The sequence below is a fragment of the Candida theae genome (assembly GCF_024610275.1).
Source record: "Candida theae strain CBS 12239 chromosome Unknown scaffold10, whole genome shotgun sequence".
NCBI lineage: Eukaryota > Fungi > Ascomycota > Pichiomycetes > Serinales > Debaryomycetaceae > Lodderomyces > Lodderomyces theae.
The window spans coordinates 73,502-97,291 of record NW_026261365.1 but is presented as its reverse complement, the minus strand read 5'-3'; the positions used below and the strand labels follow the sequence as shown (position 1 = coordinate 97,291).

At 39.6% G+C, this 23,790-nt stretch overlaps 14 protein-coding genes across 14 annotated transcripts; 9 read left to right on the top strand and 5 right to left on the bottom strand. All coding sequences in view use genetic code 12, as the record gives it.

Moving 5' to 3' along the window:
• Positions 1-57: 57 nt before the first annotated feature.
• On the bottom strand, positions 58-1,260 carry KGF57_000969 (S1 family peptidase; the record flags this gene model as incomplete). Its single annotated transcript, XM_051755493.1, has 1 exon — positions 58-1,260. The coding sequence occupies one exon, from the start codon at positions 1,258-1,260 to the stop codon at positions 58-60; it is 1,203 nt and encodes a 400-aa protein (XP_051610484.1).
• A 54-nt stretch (positions 1,261-1,314) lies between these two features.
• KGF57_000968 (uncharacterized protein) lies at positions 1,315-2,133 on the bottom strand (the record flags this gene model as incomplete). The annotated part of the gene is made up of 1 exon (XM_051755492.1): positions 1,315-2,133. One exon carries the CDS (start codon positions 2,131-2,133, stop codon positions 1,315-1,317), a length of 819 nt encoding a protein of 272 aa, XP_051610483.1.
• A 446-nt stretch (positions 2,134-2,579) lies between these two features.
• On the top strand, positions 2,580-3,731 carry KGF57_000967 (uncharacterized protein; the record flags this gene model as incomplete). Its single annotated transcript, XM_051755491.1, has 1 exon — positions 2,580-3,731. One exon carries the CDS (start codon positions 2,580-2,582, stop codon positions 3,729-3,731), a length of 1,152 nt encoding a protein of 383 aa, XP_051610482.1.
• Positions 3,732-6,907: 3,176 nt separating this feature from the next.
• KGF57_000966 (uncharacterized protein) lies at positions 6,908-8,170 on the top strand (the record flags this gene model as incomplete). The annotated part of the gene is made up of 1 exon (XM_051755490.1): positions 6,908-8,170. The coding sequence occupies one exon, from the start codon at positions 6,908-6,910 to the stop codon at positions 8,168-8,170; it is 1,263 nt and encodes a 420-aa protein (XP_051610481.1).
• Positions 8,171-8,727: 557 nt separating this feature from the next.
• Positions 8,728-9,948, top strand: KGF57_000965 (alkene reductase; the record flags this gene model as incomplete). Its single annotated transcript, XM_051755489.1, has 1 exon — positions 8,728-9,948. The coding sequence occupies one exon, from the start codon at positions 8,728-8,730 to the stop codon at positions 9,946-9,948; it is 1,221 nt and encodes a 406-aa protein (XP_051610480.1).
• A 367-nt stretch (positions 9,949-10,315) lies between these two features.
• On the top strand, positions 10,316-11,524 carry KGF57_000964 (uncharacterized protein; the record flags this gene model as incomplete). Its single annotated transcript, XM_051755488.1, has 1 exon — positions 10,316-11,524. One exon carries the CDS (start codon positions 10,316-10,318, stop codon positions 11,522-11,524), a length of 1,209 nt encoding a protein of 402 aa, XP_051610479.1.
• A 306-nt stretch (positions 11,525-11,830) lies between these two features.
• RAD18 (E3 ubiquitin-protein ligase) lies at positions 11,831-12,874 on the top strand (the record flags this gene model as incomplete). The annotated part of the gene is made up of 1 exon (XM_051755487.1): positions 11,831-12,874. The coding sequence occupies one exon, from the start codon at positions 11,831-11,833 to the stop codon at positions 12,872-12,874; it is 1,044 nt and encodes a 347-aa protein (XP_051610478.1).
• A 618-nt stretch (positions 12,875-13,492) lies between these two features.
• On the top strand, positions 13,493-14,779 carry KGF57_000962 (uncharacterized protein; the record flags this gene model as incomplete). The annotated part of the gene is made up of 1 exon (XM_051755486.1): positions 13,493-14,779. The coding sequence occupies one exon, from the start codon at positions 13,493-13,495 to the stop codon at positions 14,777-14,779; it is 1,287 nt and encodes a 428-aa protein (XP_051610477.1).
• A 1,341-nt stretch (positions 14,780-16,120) lies between these two features.
• On the top strand, positions 16,121-17,830 carry KGF57_000961 (ATP-dependent DNA/RNA helicase; the record flags this gene model as incomplete). Its single annotated transcript, XM_051755485.1, has 1 exon — positions 16,121-17,830. The coding sequence occupies one exon, from the start codon at positions 16,121-16,123 to the stop codon at positions 17,828-17,830; it is 1,710 nt and encodes a 569-aa protein (XP_051610476.1).
• A 19-nt stretch (positions 17,831-17,849) lies between these two features.
• On the bottom strand, positions 17,850-18,287 carry KGF57_000960 (uncharacterized protein; the record flags this gene model as incomplete). The annotated part of the gene is made up of 1 exon (XM_051755484.1): positions 17,850-18,287. One exon carries the CDS (start codon positions 18,285-18,287, stop codon positions 17,850-17,852), a length of 438 nt encoding a protein of 145 aa, XP_051610475.1.
• Positions 18,288-19,138: 851 nt separating this feature from the next.
• On the top strand, positions 19,139-20,359 carry HCH1 (Hch1p; the record flags this gene model as incomplete). Its single annotated transcript, XM_051755482.1, has 2 exons — positions 19,139-19,314; positions 19,945-20,359. 2 exons carry the CDS (start codon positions 19,139-19,141, stop codon positions 20,357-20,359), a joined length of 591 nt encoding a protein of 196 aa, XP_051610474.1.
• A 292-nt stretch (positions 20,360-20,651) lies between these two features.
• On the bottom strand, positions 20,652-21,900 carry FPG1 (Fpg1p; the record flags this gene model as incomplete). Its single annotated transcript, XM_051755481.1, has 2 exons — positions 20,652-21,833; positions 21,883-21,900. 2 exons carry the CDS (start codon positions 21,898-21,900, stop codon positions 20,652-20,654), a joined length of 1,200 nt encoding a protein of 399 aa, XP_051610473.1.
• Positions 21,901-22,075: 175 nt separating this feature from the next.
• On the top strand, positions 22,076-22,732 carry CTA1 (Cta1p; the record flags this gene model as incomplete). Its single annotated transcript, XM_051755480.1, has 1 exon — positions 22,076-22,732. The coding sequence occupies one exon, from the start codon at positions 22,076-22,078 to the stop codon at positions 22,730-22,732; it is 657 nt and encodes a 218-aa protein (XP_051610472.1).
• Positions 22,733-22,756: 24 nt separating this feature from the next.
• Positions 22,757-23,713, bottom strand: COQ3 (hexaprenyldihydroxybenzoate methyltransferase; the record flags this gene model as incomplete). The annotated part of the gene is made up of 1 exon (XM_051755479.1): positions 22,757-23,713. The coding sequence occupies one exon, from the start codon at positions 23,711-23,713 to the stop codon at positions 22,757-22,759; it is 957 nt and encodes a 318-aa protein (XP_051610471.1).
• Positions 23,714-23,790: the final 77 nt, after the last annotated feature.

The window sequence follows — 23,790 nt, the reverse complement described above, 5'->3', positions numbered from 1 at the left end:
TTACATTACGTTTTAGTATTTATGGAGGTAATACTGTATATTATATGCATGAATAGGTTACAATTTCGCTTTTGGTGTTTGAGTAGTTGTCGGCACCGTCGACTCAATGTAAACATCTTTATGAAACGGTTTCAATTTCCATAAATCAAGCATCTTGGAATCGAGATCAACTAAAACCTGTTCTTGATCAAATTTTTGAACGTCATTGTCAATTGTCTTTATTGCGACGCTTGTTTTGTTGTATATTTGCTGGTAGCAGTAATCTATGATTTGTATAGGCAAGACGAATGTGAACGTGGTTAATTTCTCAGTTTCTTGGGTACTAGGCCGGTTGTGCTTTTGTTGTTGCTGTTGCTGTTGCTGTTGCTGTTGCTGCTGTTGTAGGTCGATTTCAGTCTTGGGAACTGGCTTGTAGACTTTCGCATTTGAGCAAATCATACCTATTAATCGATCATTAGTTGTTGAGAATACTCCACCGCCAGAACTCCCATTGAAACATGATGCAGAAACAATGATCAATGACGGAATGGTCCCAGTCCCATTGTCCGTTGTCGCTGTAGTCTTTAATTGGTGTTTGTATGTGCAATTGACAATACCGTGAGATATCAATGGTTGCAAATCCACTGGGTTGAAGAAAAGTCCATAGGATTGGGTATATACTGGGCTTCCTTCACTAAAAATATCTGGTTTGGCGTATATGTCATTGTCATTGTCTTTGCCGTCGTCACTATCCTTGTTACCGTTGTTACCGTTGTTGTGGTTGTTGCTTGAAGTTACTGCTCGGAATCCATTCTCAAACAACATTGTCGATGCAGTTTGGTCAATTTGCATAAACGCAAGATCCAAATCCGGATGAGGAATGATTATGTGTTTTTCCAATGGTAATTTAATCTGAATTGAGTCTCCTTGATTGGTGATTAATACAGTTGCGCTATCTGAGTTTGAAATCGGCGAGTGCGACGAGTTTTGGCGTAGATTGAGAGTTGGTTTGGATTTAGACCTCGATTTAGATTTCAATGAGGAGTGTGGGTTTTGGAAAAGTGGCGCCACGACATGGCTATTTGTAATGAGTAAATTGTCTTTGTAGAATATGCATGATCCCCACGTACGTCGATTTGACGCATTGATGATCAATGGCAAGACTGATTTCCGCCCATTTGAGGCTGATATCTTGGATGCTGCTAGTCGAGGTAAATTGAGCAATTTCGCAAGTGTGGTTGATGAAAGAGTCTTGTACAAGATTGAAGATGATGATCTCATCAATGAGTTTGGTAGTTGTTGTTGTACTTGTGGTGGGAATATTGTGGGGGATAATTAGACAATTTTTCTCAAGGGTATAATCACCATGAGGTTCCCGTCGCCGTTGGTTTTGCGTAGATTGCCCAACACCAACCCCACAAGTTTGTTTTCGGAGGTGTTGTTGTTGGTATTGTTACCAACCTTGGCATCACCATTAGCAGCAACGAGACTGTTCACTTTGTTGTCAATTACGGCCCCGCCTGCCATATTCTCCATGTACGCAGCGTCACTCAACCAATAATCCGCAACGCCGTCTCCATTATCTGCGTCGTGATCATTCGTGTGCACCTTGTATACTATTCTCGCGGTTGTGGTAAATTGGTGGAAGATTAACGAGTTGGTGAAATTGAACGGACTTGAAACAATTGTTACTTGATCTCCAACGGAAATTGACGATTTTGTAGCCACTGGTCCACCAACTCCTCCGGCTGCACCCGCTAATGAAGTTGATATTGGAGACGGTAGTGTTTCCGTGTCGGAGTTTAGCACCAGTGATGATAGCTTCAAAATTGATATTGTTCTGCCGTACTGATCACGAGGGTATAGTTTGAATTGGTTGTGGGTATCGAAAAACTCAAATTCTGAAGGGTTGATTGAAACTTCTTCGAGTATGGAAACACGGTGCCAATGCACTTGAGATGGAGTGTCGGTGTTGCCTAAATTGGCATAGATGGAGTACTCTCCAATATTCGGAATATGGTTGATTGTTAAAATGAACGATGCAGACGATGATGATGATGATTTAAGAGGAGATATTGGAGTTATGTACACTCCCGACGATGCGTGTATCTTGTCACCTAGCACATAGTGGAGTGCAATGGGAGTATACCTCATGACAGTAGCTGCACTAGGACAGATTCCAATGGAGAGGTGCGGATGTTTCGAGTTAATAGAGATTGAGTATCACTCAGTATTCTAGAGATGCAAATCGTGGGGTGATTGTGACGAAAAAAAGAAAAAAAAAAAAAGCATCTGAGGAGGAGGAGGGGGGGGTCAGAAAAGGCGAGAAAGCGGATTTATTTTTATTTGTCAGTGTCGAGATCTTATTATTTACAGTTCAGTGTCGCGACACTGCGCTTAGAGAGAAAAGATCCACTTCGTTTGGAAACCTGCATCTAACGTTTTTGTTGACGTGTACTAGAAATTTTCCACTTTCTCTCGAGCATCTTGTACAAATTCAACCTACATTGATCAACATACTCAACAAGCAACAGAGCTTCAACTGACTCTGCACCCTACTTCAATCGAATATAAAAAAGAAAAAACACACAGTGTCCATTATGCAATACAGGTTCCTACTATCGACAATCGTTCTTGTCGCGCTATTATCCTTCGCCATCGCCAAAAAGAACTTTTATCAGATCCTTGGTGTTGATAAATCAGCATCAGATAAAGAGATCAAATCGGCGTATCGTCAATTAACGTTGAAGTACCATCCAGATAAGAACCCAGGAGATGATGAAGCCCATGAAAAATTTCTTGAAATTGGTGAGGCTTATGAAGTATTGAGTGATGCCACGAAACGGAAAAACTACGATACGTTTGGTGATCCTAATGGACAGCCACAACAGCACAATTTCGACTTTGGTGATATCTTTGGTCAATTCTTTGGTGGAGGACATGGTGGTGGTGGCAGCGGAGGTCGCCGTGGCCAGCCACAAGTGAAGCGTGGTAATGATGCCAATGTCGATCTTCATTTATCATTAAAGGATTTCTATCGTGGTAAATTAGTGGCGTTTGATGTTGCTATGCAAAATGAGTGTGAGAAATGTGGTGGGACTGGATCAAAAGATAAACAACGCCACACGTGTGAAAGATGTCAAGGTACGGGGCAAATTGTTGTTCAACATCAACTAGCACCGGGATTCTCCCAACAAGTCCGTATGGCGTGTGATGTATGTCGAGGTACTGGAAGACTGGTTAAGAATGCATGTAAGACGTGTAATGGGGAAGGTGCAGTGCGTGGTCCACGACATTATGACGTCCATTTGGAACGAGGACAAAATCGAGATTCTGCAATTAGGTTAGAAGGCGAAGGAGACAAGAGTCCCGAATGGGTTCCTGGTGATTTAATCGTCAAGTTTAGAGAAAAGTTTACTGAGAGCTGGGGGTATAGAAGAATTGGCGACAATTTGTATCGTACAGAGGTGTTGTCGTTGAAGGAAGCGTTGCAAGGTGGGTGGGAGAGACATGTGCCATTCCTTGGTGGAGACGAAGATGATGACGAGTATAGAGAAGTGGTGTTGAAGCGTGCTCAAGGTGAGAGTGTAATGGATGGACAAATCGAAGTGGTTGAAGGTTATGGTATGCCATTGGTGACGGATCATGATGAAGACGATAAGTTTGGTGATTTGTATATTGAGTACAAGGTGGTGATACCAGGTGGTGGTGATGCTAAGGCTAAGAAAAGTGTAAAGAAGGATGAGTTGTGATTTTGGAATGTAGAGCTTTTGATAGACTTTGTTTATAGAGGAAAAAGTCAAGAGAATGTGATGTCGATGAAGTAAATCCAGATTTAGAAGGTGGACCACGAAGATCTGAGAGTTTGACGTATTTGCAACGCGGTGTTGAGCATCTGAGACACTTTAACTTTAATTTTTCTTTTTTTTTTTTTTTTTTTTTTTTGGGTTCAAATTATTTTGAACAAAGTAGTTCAGGAAAGGGGAGATTAATCTGAAACCCGTAGTATTCCGTTAATCTGAGTGGAACTGAGTGGGACCCACCTGGAATTCGAGTGGATTCCGTATGACGTAAATGTGAAATCCGTGCAAAGGTGCCCAGAGACAATCTATTGTGTTGTGGTTTTGTTGCTTTTATTGTCTTTTGAAACCAATTTGAAATGTTTAACAATAATCTATGTCAACTAGACCGATAATCAATTGAGAAAGAGTTGCTTCGCAACATCAAAAAAAATAAAAGAAAAAGAAACCTATTGACGATGATGATGTCAGAACCTAAATCTCATCACTTGGACTGAAAGTATTGTTTTAGATTAAATGAAAAAAGTGAAATAACTAGGTACAATAAATTAGAGTTAACTAGCCACACCATGTGTTTGCATATATGTGGCTAAGCATATAATTGATTGTCTTTTTACGTAACCTTTGGTGGACGTTGAATGTACACTTCATACCTCCTGAGTGGCTAATTTTTTCAGGGGGGCACGGATGTTAGATCTGACCGTTATTTTGTTTTAAACGTATTGTTGGTTACGTCAGTGGGAATTTCTTATCTACAAAGTGAAACCAACGTAGTTGTTGAATTTATTTTTTCTTTTTTATTCCCTTGTTTGAGACATGGTTTTTGCAAAAGCTTTCAATGCAAGTTTGCATCTAAAGCTATGGTAATGGGTAAGCAAGATCAAAACATGCTTGTCAAAAATGCGAGTAGAAGTCAATTACAGAAGTACTCAGCAGGACACACATCGTACTCAGAGTAGGTTATCAGATGACCGACAGGTAGAATCTAGACCAAAATTAGATTTGGACTAAACTGTCCTTGTTGTGGCTCTTGAACTGATTTTGTGGCAAATGAATTTTTTTGTTCCGGAATTCGGAACTCAAAACCGCAGCAAGTAATTTTGTTTTGTGTAATTGATTTCAATAATTGCTGTGGAATTCCATCGAAAAAATTTATATGGGCAGAACAAGAGAAAGAAATCAACTTTTCAGTTGATAAAATCACAACTTCTGTTGTGTTTCTCTGAACGGAAAGCAGTAGGGTCAGGAATGTACTCTGTACGTCTGGCGCATATCGAATCATCTGATGTAAATTTTACTTTCACTTGTCAGTTCACTCATGTTTTCAATTAACAACGTGTGCTCGTTGAATGTAGTCCCTTTTGTGAATAGACCAGCTTGAAATTGTTTATCTCTCTTCAACCGTATAAATGCTTACTTTGTGTATGTAGTACAACAATACCAACAATAATAGCACGTATTATATTCCTTCCAAACAATTATGCCATCCATAAAGGGGTCTAGAAAAAAATAAAAAAATAAAAAAATGAAAAAAAAAAAAAGAAAAAGAAAAAGAAAACAGTAACCACGCCATTCTACACCCCACGCAACAAGCACATTTGTCAACTGCAAAAAACAAAAAAAAGGGGGGAGACTAGTAGCTGCCTTGATACGTCCCAACGAGGAAGGGAGTGCCCCATCACTTACTACTCCCTTCCTGAGGACAAGACATTGTGTAGCCCCTGCGTAAAAATTTTTCTTGCAAACGTATTCGCTCCCCCCTCCTTTTCCCACCCCCACACCACACCTTAGAAGTTGGGGATTCTCCACCTTTTCGTCTTTTTTTTTCTTCTGCTGCTACCATCCACACCTAGCTAAGAAGAGGGCAAGTACTTGCATAAAACAAAAAGTTTTATACATACGTTTGATCAAGAAAGCTTATACGTAAATACAAGCTTACTTCTTTGTTGAGCTTTGGGAAAAGCGAGTGTGTTATGTCTAAATATGGCCAAGCTGTAGGCTTGTCTTTTTCTTGGGTCTTATGGTGGGGAAGAAAGTCTCAAGAAAAAAAATGAAAAAAGAAAAAAGTTGGAGTATGCGTGAGGTAGCGCAAATGCAAAGGTCTAGATCTTTTCAAGTAACAACCCACGCGGCATTTACTTTCTTACACTTGAAAGGCTGCAAGTTCGAAAGTCCACTGAAGCGAAACATAATGCTTCCTTGTAGTTCCGTTGGTTCCGTACTGACGTAATACTTGTGTCTTGATGACACGCACACACTTACACACTTACACACCCTATAGCAACTCTTGAAAGTGAAACCAATTTTGGATTGGAATTCACTCGTCATCACTCAATTTTTTTTTTTTTTGTTTTATTTTTTGGCTTTTATTGTGTATGTGTATGTGTATGTGTATGTGTATGGGTTATTGTTTCTTATGTTCTGGCGCGTATTCGCTACTTTTGTGGGTCTCTCTGGCTAAACTGAAATGAGCCAATGTATTGTTACACAAAGATATAATGTAGAGCAAAAGCACTAAAAACGAAAAGTGAAGAAAACAAGAGAAAAAGTCTGAGACCAAAAGAAGGTGCTTAAAAGTTAAGAAGAGCAAACAAAAAAAACTGTGAGTGAAACATTTCGGAACTCCTGGAAGGGCGGAATATTCATTTGACAGCTGCAAACCCTACTCTTTACTATAGTTATACACATAGGTAAGTGCAATACGTACATGCTTAAGAAACATCTGTATAGTATAGATCTCTCTCTCCACTGTACTACTAAAAGAGTTTAATATAGAAGAAGTAGAAACAAAAAAATAAAAAATAAAAAATATATTAATATGGCGCATAGTTTGTTTAACCCATTGTGCATCCTAATAAGGCGGGTTAAACTAAGACTAAAATTCTTTTTTTATTTTTTTTGTTTTCTTTTTTTTTTTTTTTTTATGAGTGAGTTCGCTCGGTAGAACTATACTATACTATACTATATATATATACCGAGACAAAGTAACCTTTCATTAAATACCATCTTTTTCCTTCCTCTTATTCTTTATACAATATATATTCTATCAAAGAAACTAATTGATCGATACACTTCTATCTCCTACAGTATACAATCTACCCGAGACACTTAGACATCCTTAACATACCATGTCTGTGCTATCACCTTTGGCTTCAACCCACACAGCCAACAATAATAATCCACATCTAGCCAAGTCTATTATTGGCCAACTAGCCATTAATCCACAAGCATCAAATGTCTCCACCTCACTACCTATTACTCCAACCTCTATAGACACGCCTACCTTGGATCATGAGGACAGCAACAACCACAACATCACCAAACTTGGCTCTAATCCCCAGTGTCAGTCACTTCCCCTCTCACCAAAACCATCCAGACCCCATTCACAACTAATAGGATCCCCAAGACTGGCCTTTGCCGAAGAGTTGGCGCAGCTACAAAACTATTTTGAGACCAAACATGCACCTTCACTCAACGAGGAAGGCGAAGAGGAAGAACTTGATGAAACTGAAAGTATCATGTCGGAAGCTTTTAGTGTAATGACTCCCGATTTCACAACTACACCAAGAACCAACAACTGCATTGAGAATGGTGGTAATCTTATACATCCGTACTGGCCAGCACAACAACAAAGGCTTCTTCTTCAACAACAACAACAACAACAACTACAACTGTCTGCAGGCAATGCAGTATCACGTGCTGCTTTTCTTGACGATTTAAAACTGACACTTCCGTCTATTTCCTCCAGCGATTCACCAACAACCATTCTAACCTCCTTCTTTTCCAATCAACTATTTTATGCACAAAACTTGACTCAACTTCCGCAACATTTCATCAATCAAGAATTTGACAGTTTTAGTCATGATGTAGTACTCAACCCACATATACCTAGCAAAAAGCATCATGCCAAAATCATTGAACAGCTCGACCAACTATATGTATCTTCAGTTGAATTGGTGTCTGTCATTGTCATGTTCAACTGCTTCATCACAAAGGTAAACCATCATGAGGTTGGATTACAGAATTTGAAACTGATTAAATCACATTTCGACTCCTTGATCAATGATTATTTGGGTCAACACGTACACTTGATTCTTGACAAGATCATTGATGGTTTGTATGAGTACAATTTAATGATTGAAGAAATGTTGGAAGAGGATGAACACAGCAAGGCTAATAATGAGGAAGGAGAAGAACAGGAGGAGGTGGATGACGCTGTTGCTGACTACGACACGATTAATGACTACTATAACGAAATTGAAACGACTCTCACCTTATCTAATTCAAAATTAACTCAACAGGAATGTGAAAAGTTTTACAGCTTGTTGAATACTGAGATCATACATAACAAGGACTGGATTGATTATATTGCCCACTTGAAAACTTTATAGATTTTGATTGTGTATATATATATATATATAATCGTCTTGTGATATAAAGAGTATGATCCATTTAGGTGTAGACTTTGCTTCCCACTTGATTTACCGCTATATACTTGTACTTAGTGCACTTTATTGTGGCTGGCAATCCTAGAAGAGAGCCCTTTTGCATAAAAGTGGATTGGAAACAATTACCCAAGTACACCACACGTGACTACTCAAAAACAACCAAAAACTAAGCCACTCACCATGACAGAGTCTAAACTAATGCAGCAGTAGTCATTTATTATCTTTGACATAAAAGGTAAACATATGACGATATTTTTTTCTGTTTGCTTCCATTGCTATCGGGTATCGTTTCTTTTCGTTTCTTTTCCGTTGTGGTGTTAGTGCTGTATAATCTTTCTCCGGTTTTGTGTCCGAAAAACGTTTAGACATCAAACCATTGTTGCTTTGAGTTGCTTACAAATACAGCATTACCCGCTTGGATATATAAGCCACGCATCAATCCCATGTCTTGGCCCACTCCCTTGCAAGAGTGACTACCATCCTCAAACAGCAAAATCAACATGTCAAACGATTCAAACTTGGTTCAAATTAGACCACTTGGAGATACCAAATTATTCCAACCCATCAAAGTTGGTGCCAATACTTTATCACAACGTATTGCCTTTGCTCCATCTACAAGACAAAGAGGCACTGTCGACTACTACCCAACTGACTTGCAGTTGCCTTACTATAAAGCAAGAGGTCAGTATCCTGGTACTTTAGTAATCACGGAAGCCACATATGTGTCGCCAGGAGGTGCTGGAAGAGCCAATGTACCCGGTATTTGGAATAACAAACAAGCTGCTGGTTGGAAAAAGATCACTGATGCTGTGAGACTGGAAGGTTCGTTCTCAAGTGTTCAGTTGTGGCATTTGGGAAGAACAGCTGATCCGGAACAGTTGAAACATGATGGTCAACCTTTCCTTGCACCTTCACCAATTTACTTGAGTAAAGAGCTGGAAGAACATGCCAAGAAAGTTGGTAACGAATTGCGAGCAGCTACAAAGGAAGAGCTTGAAGACTTGATCAATAATGTGTACCCTAACGGTGCCAGAAAGGCATTGGAAGCAGGGTTCGATTATGTCGAATTGCACTCAGCACATGGTTACTTTTTGGATCAGTTTTTGAATGAAGAGACTAATCATCGTACTGATGAATATGGAGGATCGGTTGAGAACCGTGCAAGGCTATTATTGGCAATTATCGACAAGTTGATCCCTATTGTTGGTGCCAACAGATTGGCAGTCCGGTTATCTCCTTGGGCCACTTTCCAAGTGAGTCAACCAGAGGGTGAGGAAGTCCATAGATACATCTTTGAACAATTGCAAAAACGTGCTGATGCCGGTCACGAATTAGCCTACATCTCCCTTGTGGAGCCTAGAGTGTCTGCTGGTTTCGATGTTTCAGAAGAAGATCAACGCGGTAGAAGCAATGCATTTGCCGAAAAGATCTGGAAGGGTAAATTCGTCAAAGCTGGTAATTACACTTATGATGCACCTAAGTTTGAAACTTTATTGCATGATTTGGAAAATGACCGCACTTTGATTGCATTCTCTAGGTTTTTCACTTCGAATCCTGATTTGGTATATCGTTTGAAGAATGGATTGCCTTTGCAACATTACGACCGACCTACTTTCTACACTCATGATAACTATGGTTATAATACTTGGAACCAACATGATGGAAATCAACAGTTTGATAAAGAAGCCGAGCAAAAGAGAGTCGGTAAGGTGTTGGCTTGAGCGAGGCAAGGGGTTGGGAAAGTTGTAGAACAGTAGAGGTTGTTTAGAGTTATAGATGATTGATTTGTATTTGTGATTTTTCATGTTAAATGGATGTTTCTCGGCTCAAAGTTTGAAGTCTCGGCCGAATGTAAGCCTCTATAGCAGGGTGGGGTCGCACAACGCTAGTTTTTGTTTATCCGCAACTGTGGAGGTGGTGGTGGGGGGTGGGGGGCAACGCGCGCTGCTATTGGAATAACGCCGCGTGCAATGAAATTTCACCTCACATTATTAAGCACCTTGAACTTTCAACTCCACATTCGTCACTTTCTTCCTTCCCTGAAACCTCAACACACTCTTCCACCCCCCTCCCCCGATATCTCAGAGAATGTCATCACCGTTAAAAGATACATTAGTATTCGAGCCTATCAAAGTAGGCGAAGTCACTTTATCAAACAGGATTGTCATGTGCCCCACCACTCGATTTAAAGCTGCAAAATTTTCAAATGAAATACTGCATCACCTTCCATCGGATTTGATAGCTGAGCATTATTCTCAGCGGGCCGAGTACCCTGGAACTTTGTTGGTCACGGAAGCTACTTATGTGAGTCCACAAGCTGGAGGGTTTGATCGTGCTCCAGGAATCTATACTGATGAACAGACTAGAGCTTGGAAGAAAGTTGTTGATGGTGTGCATGCTAAAAAGAGTTTTATTTCATTGCAAGCTTGGTTTTTGGGACGAGTGGCTGACCCAAGGGTTTTGAAAAAGGAAGGGCAGAGATATGTGTCTGTGAGTCCAATTTATCCTGACTCAAGACAAGAGAAGTTGTCAGAAAAAGCTGGGTTGCCATTGATTGAGTTGTCTATAGAGGATCTTCAACGAATCATTCACCATGATTACACCATTGCTGCCACGAATGCGATGGAAGCTGGCTTTGACTTCTTTGAGTTGCATGGTGCTCATGGGTATTTGTTGGACACTTTTTTGCACGAAAATACAAATCACAGGACTGACAAGTATGGTGGCTCTATTGAAAATAGAGCACGCTTCATTTTGGAATTGGTTGACCATTTGAGTACAGTTATCCCACCATCGAAGTTAGCAATCAGATTGTCTCCCTGGGCTGAGCTTAAGGGCGTTGTTGAAGAAGTCAGTCCCATTCCCCAATTCTCGTACTTAATAGCTGAGCTTCAAAAACGTGCAAACAAAGGTAAATCACTTGGGTATCTCTCCATTGTTGAGCCAAGAGTCCAGGGTGTTTTTACTGCCGCGCCGGAAAGTATCAAAGGTACTAATGAGTTCGTTGAAAGTGTATGGAAGGGTGTTACTTTAAGGGCTGGAAATTATACTTACGACGCACCTGAGTTTAACCAAATCAAGAAAGACGTTTCTAATGGGAGAACCTTGGTTGGGTTTTCTAGGTACTTTACATCAAACCCCGATTTGGTTTACAAGTTGAAGAATGATCCTTCCAAGTTGGTCAAGTATGATAGAAAGTTGTTCTATCAACCTTTCAACTGGGGTTACAACACGTATGATGGGCAGAGCTATGACGAAGATGTTGAAAGAAACAGGTATGCACAATCCATTCAGTGAAGGTGGAAATAGCGTAAATAGATTTTGCAGTTTCTTCTTGTCATTTTTGGTTGAGTCATTGAATGATGAATGATTGAACTTATTGAGCTTATTGCGTATCTCTTTCTTAATTGGGTGTTTTATATGCTGTCAACTGATCGTATCTGGAGAACGGCAACTGCACCTATTTGTATCACCACGCCGGCTCTACACATAAAATGGTAGCGTGTAATGTTTTAGACGCGTGCAAATCAAAAAGTTTTTGGAAATATCAAAGCAAACATCGATACCAATATATGGGCCATGTTGCCACAGCAGCCCCGAAACATGAAGGACATCACAGACCCGTCTGATTTCAAACATACGGCCATTCCAAACTTGGCGGAACTTGATGTTTTGGAAAGGTGTTACATATGCAAAGAGTTTTTTCGGGCACCAGTCATAACTGGATGTCATCACACCTTTTGTTCGCAATGTATTCGTGAGTACTTGATAACGAATAACCTATGTCCATTATGCAAAACGGAAGTCTATGAAAGTACTTTAAAGCGGGATGTCTTGTTGGAGGAGATTGTTGAATGCTACAAGAAAATCAGACCCCTACTATTGAAAAATCTTGATGAGAAGGATCAACAAAAGAAGCGACAAAGGGAGGTGAGTGTTGAAATATCGGACAGCGACTCAGAAGTGGAAGTAGTTGATGCCAAAAAGGCAAAGACCTCCACTGAGGTCCCAGATATAAAGCCACCATCAGCTAGCAAGGAAGAGTCCGCACCAGATTTAGTTGAATGCCCCATTTGTTCAAGGAAAATGGATGCAGAAAGATTACAAACAGTTCATATTGACGCTTGCTTGAGTGGAAAAGACGAGCCCCCTCCGGTTCGTAATGGTAATGGGAGGTCCTCTATATCATCGTTTTTCACTCCCGTCAAGTCCGCATCTCCCACACCAACACCATCAATAACGAAATCACACCCTGCTCAACAGCGACAACCATCAGAAGAGCTCAAGCCGGCCCCAAAACGTTTACAAAAGTTGGATTTTGCATCTCTAAGTACACCAAAACTCAAAGCAAAGATGGCGGCTTTGAAACTTCTGACTTTTGGCACAAGACATCAATTGGAGTTGCGATACAACAAGTTTTTTGTATTACATAATTCAAATTGCGATAGTCAATACCCGGTGCCTCAACATGCACTACGTCAGCAACTTAAGCAATGGGAGGTGTCAAATCCAGTTTTCACAAATAATGGGCTGCTACGATACAATGATGATATTTTGGATTCGAATTTCTCATCTACTGAGTGGTTGAAGAAATATGATGCTGAGTTCAAAGAGCTTGTAAAACAAGCAAAGGGAAATGCTAGTTAGTTTGTGTAGAGGTCTAGCATATTTTGATACACAGTGGACTTTAAGCTGTTCAGCATGAACCGATATCACTATCGCAACGGTAGCACCCCTCTTTGCTTAAGCTGGGTAAACTTACACTGGAAATAGAATAAATTTGCACAGCCAGTAATTGCGACATCAAATACCGAATATGGGCAAGGTTTTAGCCATGTAAAGAAGTAATCGGTTATGACGGAACTTTTTTCCGAAACGGGATAAACTTAGCATTATGAGATCTGCCAGATGCGCTTTCGGAACAAAAAAAAAAAACGAAAAAAAAAAATTGAGACATTGTGTGGTCCTGCTATTCACACGGAAAATGCCTCAATTTCAGACCATTTATCATCTATGCATATTCAAATCCTGAATATCTATAAAGTAAATCTGCAGCTTGTGTTGCATCGATCATCTTATAAATCTGTCTTGACCGGAATTTATACAAATTTTATCAAAAAATTATGCATTTATCACCTGAGTGATTTTCCGCTTTTGTTTTAGAAAAAAAAAAAATTTCTGTTTTCTTTTCCTGTCAATGATCTTATTTTAGGACCGAAGCGTCTGAAGGTACATCTCGCAACCACTCCACAGCTATATCCGTGCATGGACGACAATCAATACCTCACAACCTATGAAGCCGCATTGGCTGTTGTGGCTACAGGAATGAAGAAATCACGACTAAAGCCCGACACTTTACTTATCAATGCCATCGTTGGTGCCATACTTTTTTCAACAGGAGGAATGCTAAACCTTGTTGTTCACTCGATGTTTCCTGAAATTACCAATAATAATCCTGGTCTACTACGATTTCTATCCGGGTCGTTTTATCCAATAGGGCTACTTTATGTGGTGGTGATGGGAGCAGAATTATTCAATGCAAACGTACTTTTCTTCACAGTTGCTTTATGTCGACAAGGAGTTTCAATATTGGACTTGTTGATAAACTGGTTCATTACTTGGTGGTTCAATCTTGTTGGTAACATCTTTGTCGGATACATCATTACTCATTATTCGAAATCAGCGTCTAGTGAAGCATTTGTTGCTGGATCGCATGAACTTCTTGACTCAAAAATGGAATTCTCATTTGTTCAAAACATGATCAAGGGTATTGGGGGGAACTTTTTCGTAAGCTTGGCGATATACCTACAAATCATGGCCAAGCCACTACATGTGAAATTCATTATGCTTTATCTCCCCATATTCACGTTTATTTCATTGGACTTTACGCACTGTGTGGCAGACATGTACATAGTGATCATTGGTAAGATAAATCATTCATCGGCAAGCTGGGGGGAAATATGTTGGAAACTTTTGTTGCCTGGAACAATTGGGAACATTATTGGAGGTGCATTCTTTGGCATAGTAATTTGCTGGTACATGCATATCTACGTGGTCGAAAGAGATAAGAAGGAGTTGAACTTGCCACAGTATGAATTTAGAGATCAACAGCCCGAGTTGAACCAAGATTCAAGAGTTGTACGGCAAAAAGATCCCGTCTTTCACGACGATGTTGAAGTTGAAAACGGCACCGAAAAGAAACCTTCGATTACAAACTCTGGTGGCAGCACTGAAACGGAACTGGTAGAATCGCAATCCAATCTTACGCCAAGACCGTACCTTGAATCCCACCCATCGGCAACATCAAGACTAAGCAGACGAAGGACCTCGTTAGCTTCCATTCGTTCGCCAAAAAATGTTTTCCCCGTTTACGGTATGGATGAGCCTTTGACTAGAGAACGCACGATTGCTGGCGACCATGCACATGAAGATGAGGTTCCTGACGAAGTGGACGATGAAGATGACGAAAATGCCAATGAGGCACGGTCGATAGGGTCGCAGTTGCTTCGCATATTTACGACGCGTTCGAGAAAGGACGCCACTGAATGCTAGATATAATTTAATAGATTAAAGAACACTTTGTAAAATCATGGTGTAGCATATATTTGGGGCAGGAAATAAAGTAAACTTACGGGGATCATATATATATATATATATATATATATATAACGTGGCCAGATGATCAATTGGCAGTCGTACCTATGTCTGGGTTTGGTTGCAAAGACTAGATTTAAAATATAAAAAAAACAATGGACGACATGAGAGTCGAACTCATGACCTTCTGCTTGCAAGGCAGACGCGCTACCAACTACGCCAGACGCCCTAATTGTTGTCAAACAAGGCTCTTTAAGAAACTGATCAGCTAAAATTCACGTGGCTTTCATGTGCTTTTCATGTGTATATCATGTGATTTGCTATGCTTTTTGATTGCAAAACCGAATCTAACCATACAAATATCACACTCCATTGACTTATTACCAATCATTGAAAAGGGATTTATCTTAGTCGGCTTTTGGAACACCCTCCCCGAGTAGGAAGATCATAGTCGACACTATGATTTTGTTTTATCAGCAAAATGTATTCTTTTGCACCATTTCAGTGCTAAATTATGATTAACCTAACACATAAAGTTCAATTTGAAAACAGAGCCAAACTTTAATGCTTGCTATTCAGAGCAAAAACAAGGGACCATAAACATTACAGACAATGGATTCATTTCAGTTACCTCATTGGCGTATAAATCATTGTTCTATATCGACACAAGTGACACAAAACCAAGTCGTACTACGAATATGAAGCTCAAAACACAAGAATCTCTTTGTATTCCTCATTGTTATGAACATTTGTAGTCTAACCCTCTGCTACATTGTCATCGAGCAATTTCTCTTCCTTACAGCTGGCTTGGTATGCAAAGTTGTCACATTAAACCCATAAATATGAGTAGTAGATGCAAGTCTATGACAACGAAGAGGCTGCACATTGAGCAAAGTTTGCCAAGACTTGGATATTACATGTGGTTTATTTTTCTCTTTTGGTGGTGGAAAGGCTCTTTCGGGAATGGAAGCAAGATCAATCCGTAGCGCACTCTACCGCCTATGTATAATAGCTCAGTCTGTTTGAATGCCTCTTTCTTCCCCCCCCTTGCATCCGAGATATACACTTGCACTACGCTTTCCCTCTTCATAGTGCTCAACATTTATCCTTGTGAAAAAGGGGCGCCCCCTCTCCTTTTTTTTTTTTTTTTTGCAGCCTTCATTTTGCTTTACACAAATGTTAACTAGAGAAGAGGCAAAAAGAAAAGAAAAAAAAAAAAAAAAAGCCGAAATGAATTTGTTCTTTACTTCATCTCATCTCATCGCATTGCATAAGAAGAAAGCCAGGCCCCCCCATACAATGATGTCTACAACCACGGCTGCATCATCAACCTATTTAGATGAAGATACTACATGGAAGTCACTAAATCTTGATCCAAGGTTACTACAAGCCATTGATCAGCTTGGATTCCAAAACCCCACACTCATACAGAGCAGTGCCATACCTTTGGCGTTGGAGGAAAAAAGAGACATTATTGCCAAAGCATCAACCGGTTCAGGTAAAACTGCTGCTTATGCTATACCCATTATTCAAAATTTGCTATTGGATGGCACCAGTCCAGGGATCAAGTCGATTGTGCTTGTTCCTACAAGAGAGTTATCGAATCAAGTATTTCAATTTATGGAAAAATTGATAAAACATAGCAGCAAGAAAATTGGCATTTTGAACTTGTCATCAAGTTACAGTGACCAAGTATTGAACTCTTTACTAGCGAATAAACCTGAAATTATAATTTCCACGCCAAGCAAGTTGGTTCAAATTTTGGAAATGCATGATGAGAAATCGCCCATTGACTTGAGCTCAGTGCGAAACTTGACCATTGATGAGGTTGATTTGATTTTGAGTTTTGGGTACTTGGAAGATTTGGCGAAATTGGAGTCTTATTTGCCGGTGAAGAAAAATTTGCAAACCTTTTTAATGTCAGCTACAATAAATGATGATATAAACGAGCTCAAGACGAAATTTTGCACTAAACCGGCAATCTTGAAATTGGATGACGAGAAAAGTAGTAATGATAAGTTGGTCCAGTTTTATGCAAAGACTACCGAATTTGATAAATTTTTACTAAGCTATGTCATATTCAAATTGAACTTGATCAAGGGAAAGACAATTGTTTTTGTCAACAATATTGATAGAGGGTACAGATTAAAGTTGTTTTTGGAACAGTTTGGTATAAGATGTTGCATTTTGAATAGTGAATTGCCAATCAATTCAAGACTACATATCGTCGAAGAATTTAACAAGAATGTCTATCATTTGTTGATTGCCACAGATGAAATTTCCATTGAAAAAGAGGATGGCGAATTGGAAGAAGGCAAGAGTGCACCAAAGGAAGAAAAACCAAAATCCAAGAAGTCCAAAAAGGATAAAGAGTATGGTGTGTCTCGTGGAGTTGACTTTAAAAATGTGGCTTGTGTTTTGAACTTTGATCTTCCCACCACTTCGAAGGCATATGTGCATAGAATTGGTAGGACAGCTAGAGCAGGAAAATCTGGAATGGCGCTTTCATTTGTGATTCCATTGAATGAAGTTGGTAAACACAAGACAGCCACCTTGGCCACAGCTAAACGAGATGAGAAAATTTTAAACAAGATTGTCAAACAACAGGAGAAAAATGGATTCGATATAAAGCCGTACCAATTTGACATGAAACAAGTTGAAGGGTTTAGGTATCGAGCTGATGATGCGTTTAGAGCAGTAACTCAAACCGCCATCAGAGAAGCAAGAGTTAAGGAATTGAAAAATGAGTTGATCAATTCAGAGAAACTAAAGAGATTTTTCCAGGAAAACCCCCAGAACTTGGCAACTTTGAGACACGACAAAGAATTACATCCTGCTAGAGTCCAAGCTCATTTAAAGAATCTTCCCGAGTATCTTTTACCTGAAAGTGCTAGAAGTGATGTGAAGAACATTGGATTTGTCCCATTCCATAAAAACAAGGTGAACAAATACAGAAAGAAGGGGAAATCCAAGAGAAAACAAGATCCTTTGAAAACATTCAAAAAATAAGGGAATGAAAGTATCTAAATTATGCCAATCTACTTAAAATCAAATTCCAGATTAAATTAGCTAAGCAGTTTGAGGGAAACATCATACTCTGCGGTATAAACATGAACAGGAAAATACTGAAAAATGGCCAGTAGCAATAACTATACTTTAATGACTTGAAGTACGCATTTCTTGTAGCTTTTGTAAATACCTCTCCATGATCCCAAAGGGCATTTAAAACATTGAATATTAATTGAAACGTTGGGGCACCTATGGCTTGATCAACCAAAATTCGATACACAATACTCTCAAATCGCTGCATTAGCAAGTTAATCCAAGTGACAGTGAAATACCCATTTACACTACCCCAAATCATAAATTCAATAATTTTGGTGAATTTGAATTTCCTTCTTGAAAATTGGTTTATCGACTGAGCCAAACCTCCAGAGAAGCAGCCCAATAGCGTTGGTGCTAGCATCTGATTGATTTCGGATATCCTTTGGTATTGATGGTATATGACAAGCGATATTATGGCCTGTATTATCAATGCAAAGTAGAGCCTTTTTAGAATATGCTTGGAGCTGGGATGTAAGTGATAGTTATCATTAGTTTTATAAGTTGTGGATGTAGAAGATTTCTCTAGATCATTGAGCTCTATTGACTCTCTTGTTAAGGGTAGCGACATTCTTTAGTGAACACACACACACACACACACACACACACACACACACACACCTCTTTGATATGACAAGTGGTCTGTAGGAATGAAAGTTCTTTTGGATTTGCGCTATGATTATTTTTCCAAAAATAGATACATACTTTCCTCTGTGCATTTTTTTTTTTTTCTCTTTTTCTCTTTTTCTCTCTTTTCCAATTTGAAATTTTGTCGACGTGTCGCGCTTGGGCGGGGTGCAGCGGAGCGGCTTTAGTACTCCATACACAAATCTAGTGAGCTGTATATATCCTTTGTTATGAACCTGGCCCCTCATGTGGTAGAGTGTATGGCAGTATTTGACTCACCAGCGGAATATGCATCATACCAACACACCAGATGATACCGTAGCAGATCTATTCAATTTGAGCCATGATTGCAAAGCCGAGTTCGATGAAACAAATACTGAAGTTTGTTAAGTTGTTAATGGAAACAGCGCTTTTGTAGCCCCCCTATAACAAAATTTTATTTCAAATGGACACCCTAGTCATTAGTGTGTGGTATATATTGGTGTGCTTCAGTGAATTGATTTATAAAGCACATTTACAAATGTTTGAAGAGAAACTGACTTGGATGCATATTTCACTTATTTACAGTTGAACTATAACTTGGCCAACATGAAGGTATTACGGTTGAGTCAAAAGACATCACACAGGGAGGTTGATAAAAGATACGGGACAGTTACTCAAGCATCCCATCAAACCGTGGAGCACGTCATTGTTTCGAAACACTTTGTGAATGGAAAATTGGCAGAGAGAGTTTGTGAGCTTAGCTTGAAATTTCCGAAAATCCAGTATCAACTGGTGTAGCTACTTGCTTCGCGGGCACAATATGACGTACCTACCTGAACAAATAATTAGGCATAGTAGAGTTGTGCCGAGAGGAAATATCGGAGTGCTCTGAAGTATTAAATCAGTCCACTATTTGGAGCCCATACAACTGAAATATTTCTGGTTGACGAGGAAGAGGAGGAGAATACAATTGAGCTGATCAAGTACTATTCTGATACTGAACTCTTGCAATTGATGATGGAGTACCGTGGTAAAGAAAAAAACAAATCAGCTTTTCCTATTTTTAGTAAGATGGCCTCGCATGGACTTTAATGTTGGCTCTTTTATATTCCACTTTAATCCGTGACATACACACTCTGCTATACGTAATGTTCTTGAGCATCTAGTGCCCATAGGTACAGTGATACGATCGTATTTATACTTGACCATACAAATTTTGCAGTTGGTAGCGCTTAGAATTCTGTAGAAATTTCTTTTTTTTTTTGAAATTTTTCACAACCAAAATTGGACTACTGACATCATTTCAAAACCTCCATACAATACCGATACAAGGATGGTTGTCCACAACCCTAATAACTGGTGTGTACTAGATAATGATTGCTCAAATATATTACTTACTAACCGTAGTATAGGCACTGGGTCGATAAAAACTGTTTACCCTGGGCTCAAGAATATTTCAACAACAATGTCAAAGATTTATCTTTTGAAGATGATGAGTTTAGCTTCATCATATCAGATATCCCGTCAGTAACTGGACATTGTGACGTGACTCAAAGAAAGGGTAAAGTGTTGTGCATCTACGATATGAGACTTGTTTTCAACGTCCTGGGCAAAATAAAGAGCAAAGATGAACAAAAATCTGGAACAATTACCATTGCCGAATTTGAACATGACCAAGACGAAAGTGAATATGTATACGAAGTTGTTGTTGATAATGTGTCATCCAAAGTACGCAAGCATTTAGTACCATTGATATCGTCAAAGTTGATAAAATTCCAACCCGATTTGATAGAAGCTCACGCTAAAGATGTACAACACAATACTTGAAAAAATAGACAAGAGTGTAATGGATCCTTGCACTTCTCCATGAAATCAGCTGTCAAGGACATGGTTTCCCAAGTAATGACCTGATTCATCAGCTAATTTTGATCGTGCTTTGTGCAATCTTGTCTTTGGTTTGTCCATTATAAATAGGCCACGGAATCCTTAATGATTTCCTGTCTAGTTTATATAGTTCTTCAAGTTATTTCTACTTCAATATGACTGGTACCTTAGTTTTTTATTACAAAGAGATTACGTTTTAGGCTTCCTTTGTAGTGTTTATTCATTTTCTATATTTCTATTTACGTGTTTGTTGCTCCACTTGCACCCTTACAGGCTCAGGCTCCTCTTCGGATTCTTCTGCATACTTTCTCTTTCTCTTTGACCTTGAGGGCAGTTCCTTCGTCTCACCAATAAGCTCCTTCTTCAAAAGACGTTGTACCTCAGGAGCATAGCAGCTAGTTCTTCCTCCAACAGTTATATGATCCAAAGCGAAGCCCTCATTAGTTTTGGCCTTTCCTTCCTTCTTTCTTGCCTTTCCCCATCTGTGCAACATTAGCCAATGTGAGGGAAACATTTTGGAATCACCTTCACATTTCACAGCTTCTTCACACACATATATCAACGAATTGTATAATTTTTGGATAATAGGATGAACTTTTCCAGTTTCAAGTGCAACTTTATTGGAGATGATTTCGTTGGGATGCAATCTGGCATGGAATAGTACCTCATCAGCAACCCAATTACCAACTCCAGCAAAGTAAGCTTGATCTAAAAGAAAAGTTTTGATGCACTTCTTTTTGGACAATATAACCGCATTGAATTCAACTAAACCTAACCTTGGGCGCCCATGGCTACTTGGATCAGGATCACCAAACACAAATTCGGACTCCTCACCTAACATCTCTGGTTTACTATAATCCGGCCCCAACGCGTTCAATGGAGCCATTTGAAGGAGCCCCTCGTCTGTTGCAGCTAAATCCTCTGTAATGAGCCGGACCCTTCCAAGTCTTCGAGGATCGACAAAAGAAAGTTCCAATTTGAAATCGTTCTTTACCAAATCCATTTCAAACTTGGAAAATCTAGGAGGCCACTCATTCTCAGACTCCACCTTAATCTCCTCATCCCTCTTGGGTTCGCTGAGCTCCTTCAAAATTTTCTTGTCTCCACCATTTTCCATGAAAACTAAATGTGATTTCACATTCCTGATCTTGATCATTCCGGTCATTCCAAAATGCATGAGTAGCACGATTGGATTGGTTGATTTCTCATTCGTCAACCTTATCCAAAAGTACTTTCCATGTCGCCCAACGGAGTCAATACGTGAATTCGCAAGTGTAGACTGCATCCTCTCAAGTTCTGTTTCCGGGTCACTAGCATCTTTCAAATTGGGAAACAACAAAGTATCAAGTTTCAAGTTGACCTTTTTGATTGTGAAGCCCAAAATATTTCTTTTCAATAAAGCACAAACGTGTGCCACCTAGATTCGTTAGTTATAAAGACTCTGAAATGGCGGATTTAACACATACTTCTGCAACTTCAGGCATATTTTGTAGAGAGTTTGAATTCCTATTCCGTACATATGCAAATTTGCAAAATTTTGCGCACAAAAATAATAATAATAATAATAATAGTAATAAAAATAAAAAAAAAAAACAATCCACAAATTTCCTACGTAGAAATGGCAAAACTGCCACCAACAGCAAAAGATACTTCTCCGTCATGAATAGATTATTCGGAACCAAAAATACCGCTCCAAAGCCATCCTTGAATGATGCAATTAAAGGGATAGACGATCGAGTTAGCTCACTAGATGTCAAGTTGAGCAAAATCAACTCAGAGTTATCAACTTACCAGCAAAAGATAGCTAGAATGCGTGACGGGCCAGGAAAATCATCGTTGAAACAGAAGGCCCTTAAGTTGCTAAGACAGAGGAAACAGATTGAGGCTCAAAAGGATCAGTTGGAGAACCAGTCGTGGAATATGTCTCAGGCATCAATGACGACGGATAATTTACAAAATACAATGGTGACCATAAACGCTATGAAGACTGCCAACAAGGAATTGAAAAAGACGTATGGAAAGATTAATATCGATGAACTTGAAAACTTGCAAGATGAGATGTTGGACATAATAGACAAATCGAATGAGTTGCAAGAAGCGCTTTCGACAAGCTATGATGTACCAGAAGATGTAAGTGAAAGCGAATTAGACGCCGAGTTGGAAGCTTTGGGTGAAGAGATTGATTTTGAAAATGAGATGGCTGAGAGTGGAATAGGTGCCCCAAGCTATTTGAACGATGCAGAACCAGCAAATGCGGATAAACTCCCCACTTTTATAGACGAAGAGCCGGAAAAGACTGAAAAGATTGCAAATTAAATAAAAAGCTAACTATGTACAAGTCTAGTATTTTCGTTGAATAGCCATGAAGTAATTACCCACGTTTGGACACGAAGTAAACTCCCACCCGTACGCTGGGATATACACACATCCTCTCGTATCCACAACTTTATACTTTTCTCTCCTATTGGCATCCTCCTCCACCCAGTCTTTAATTTCATATTGATTAATGTACTTTTCCAACGTATGTGTGCCAACGGGTACAATCTTTAATATGTGCTCACCCATCAATATTGTCGTGAACCAGCTCACTGGGTCTCTATTGATAGTTGAGAGGAACAACCAGCCCCCCACCTCCAACCTCTCCAATCCCTCGAGGAGTACTCGTGATGGGTAATCGACGTGCTCCAAAACCTCAAACATGGTGACGATGTCAAATCTTTCCTCCCTTGGAAGATCTTCAATAGCAGATAACTTATATTGTAACTTGTTTGCCAACATTGGATCCTTGGCTTTATGTATCTTTGCTGCCTCCAACACGTCGGCTGACAAGTCTATCCCCTCCACGCTCGCCACAAATGGAGATCTTGCCATTGACTCTGACAAAATTCCACCTCCACACCCCACGTCTAGGACCTTTAGCTTACTATTGTCCAATAATTCTTCTTTCCTTTCCTCCTGATCTAAAAGTATTCTCTCTCTGACAGGTGCTGGCAACAAGTCAACATTATATGGGGGAATATAGATTTCGTCTTCTGCAGAGCTGACCTTGGAATTTAGCTTCAAGTGCTGCAGAATTGTGCTGTAGATGAAGTCCATTCGTAACAAGTTCATCTTGTGCAAAATTCGCTGGGGGCCATTCACATCCCACCACGAGGAAGCGAGGGCATTGAAGTGAGACATTTCAGATGCTGAGGACGAGGTAAATTTAGGAGCATTGTGGAAAAAGTGTTGAGATCCAGAGAGAGACCTGAGTTGTTGCCACCTCCTGAGGGCAATTGCACCAGCTCTACCCTGCATTGCTGTTGTTAAGTTGAACGATTTTATCGAATTTGGTGAAAATATCCTAAATTTTGTTTTTTTTTTCCGTGTCTCCA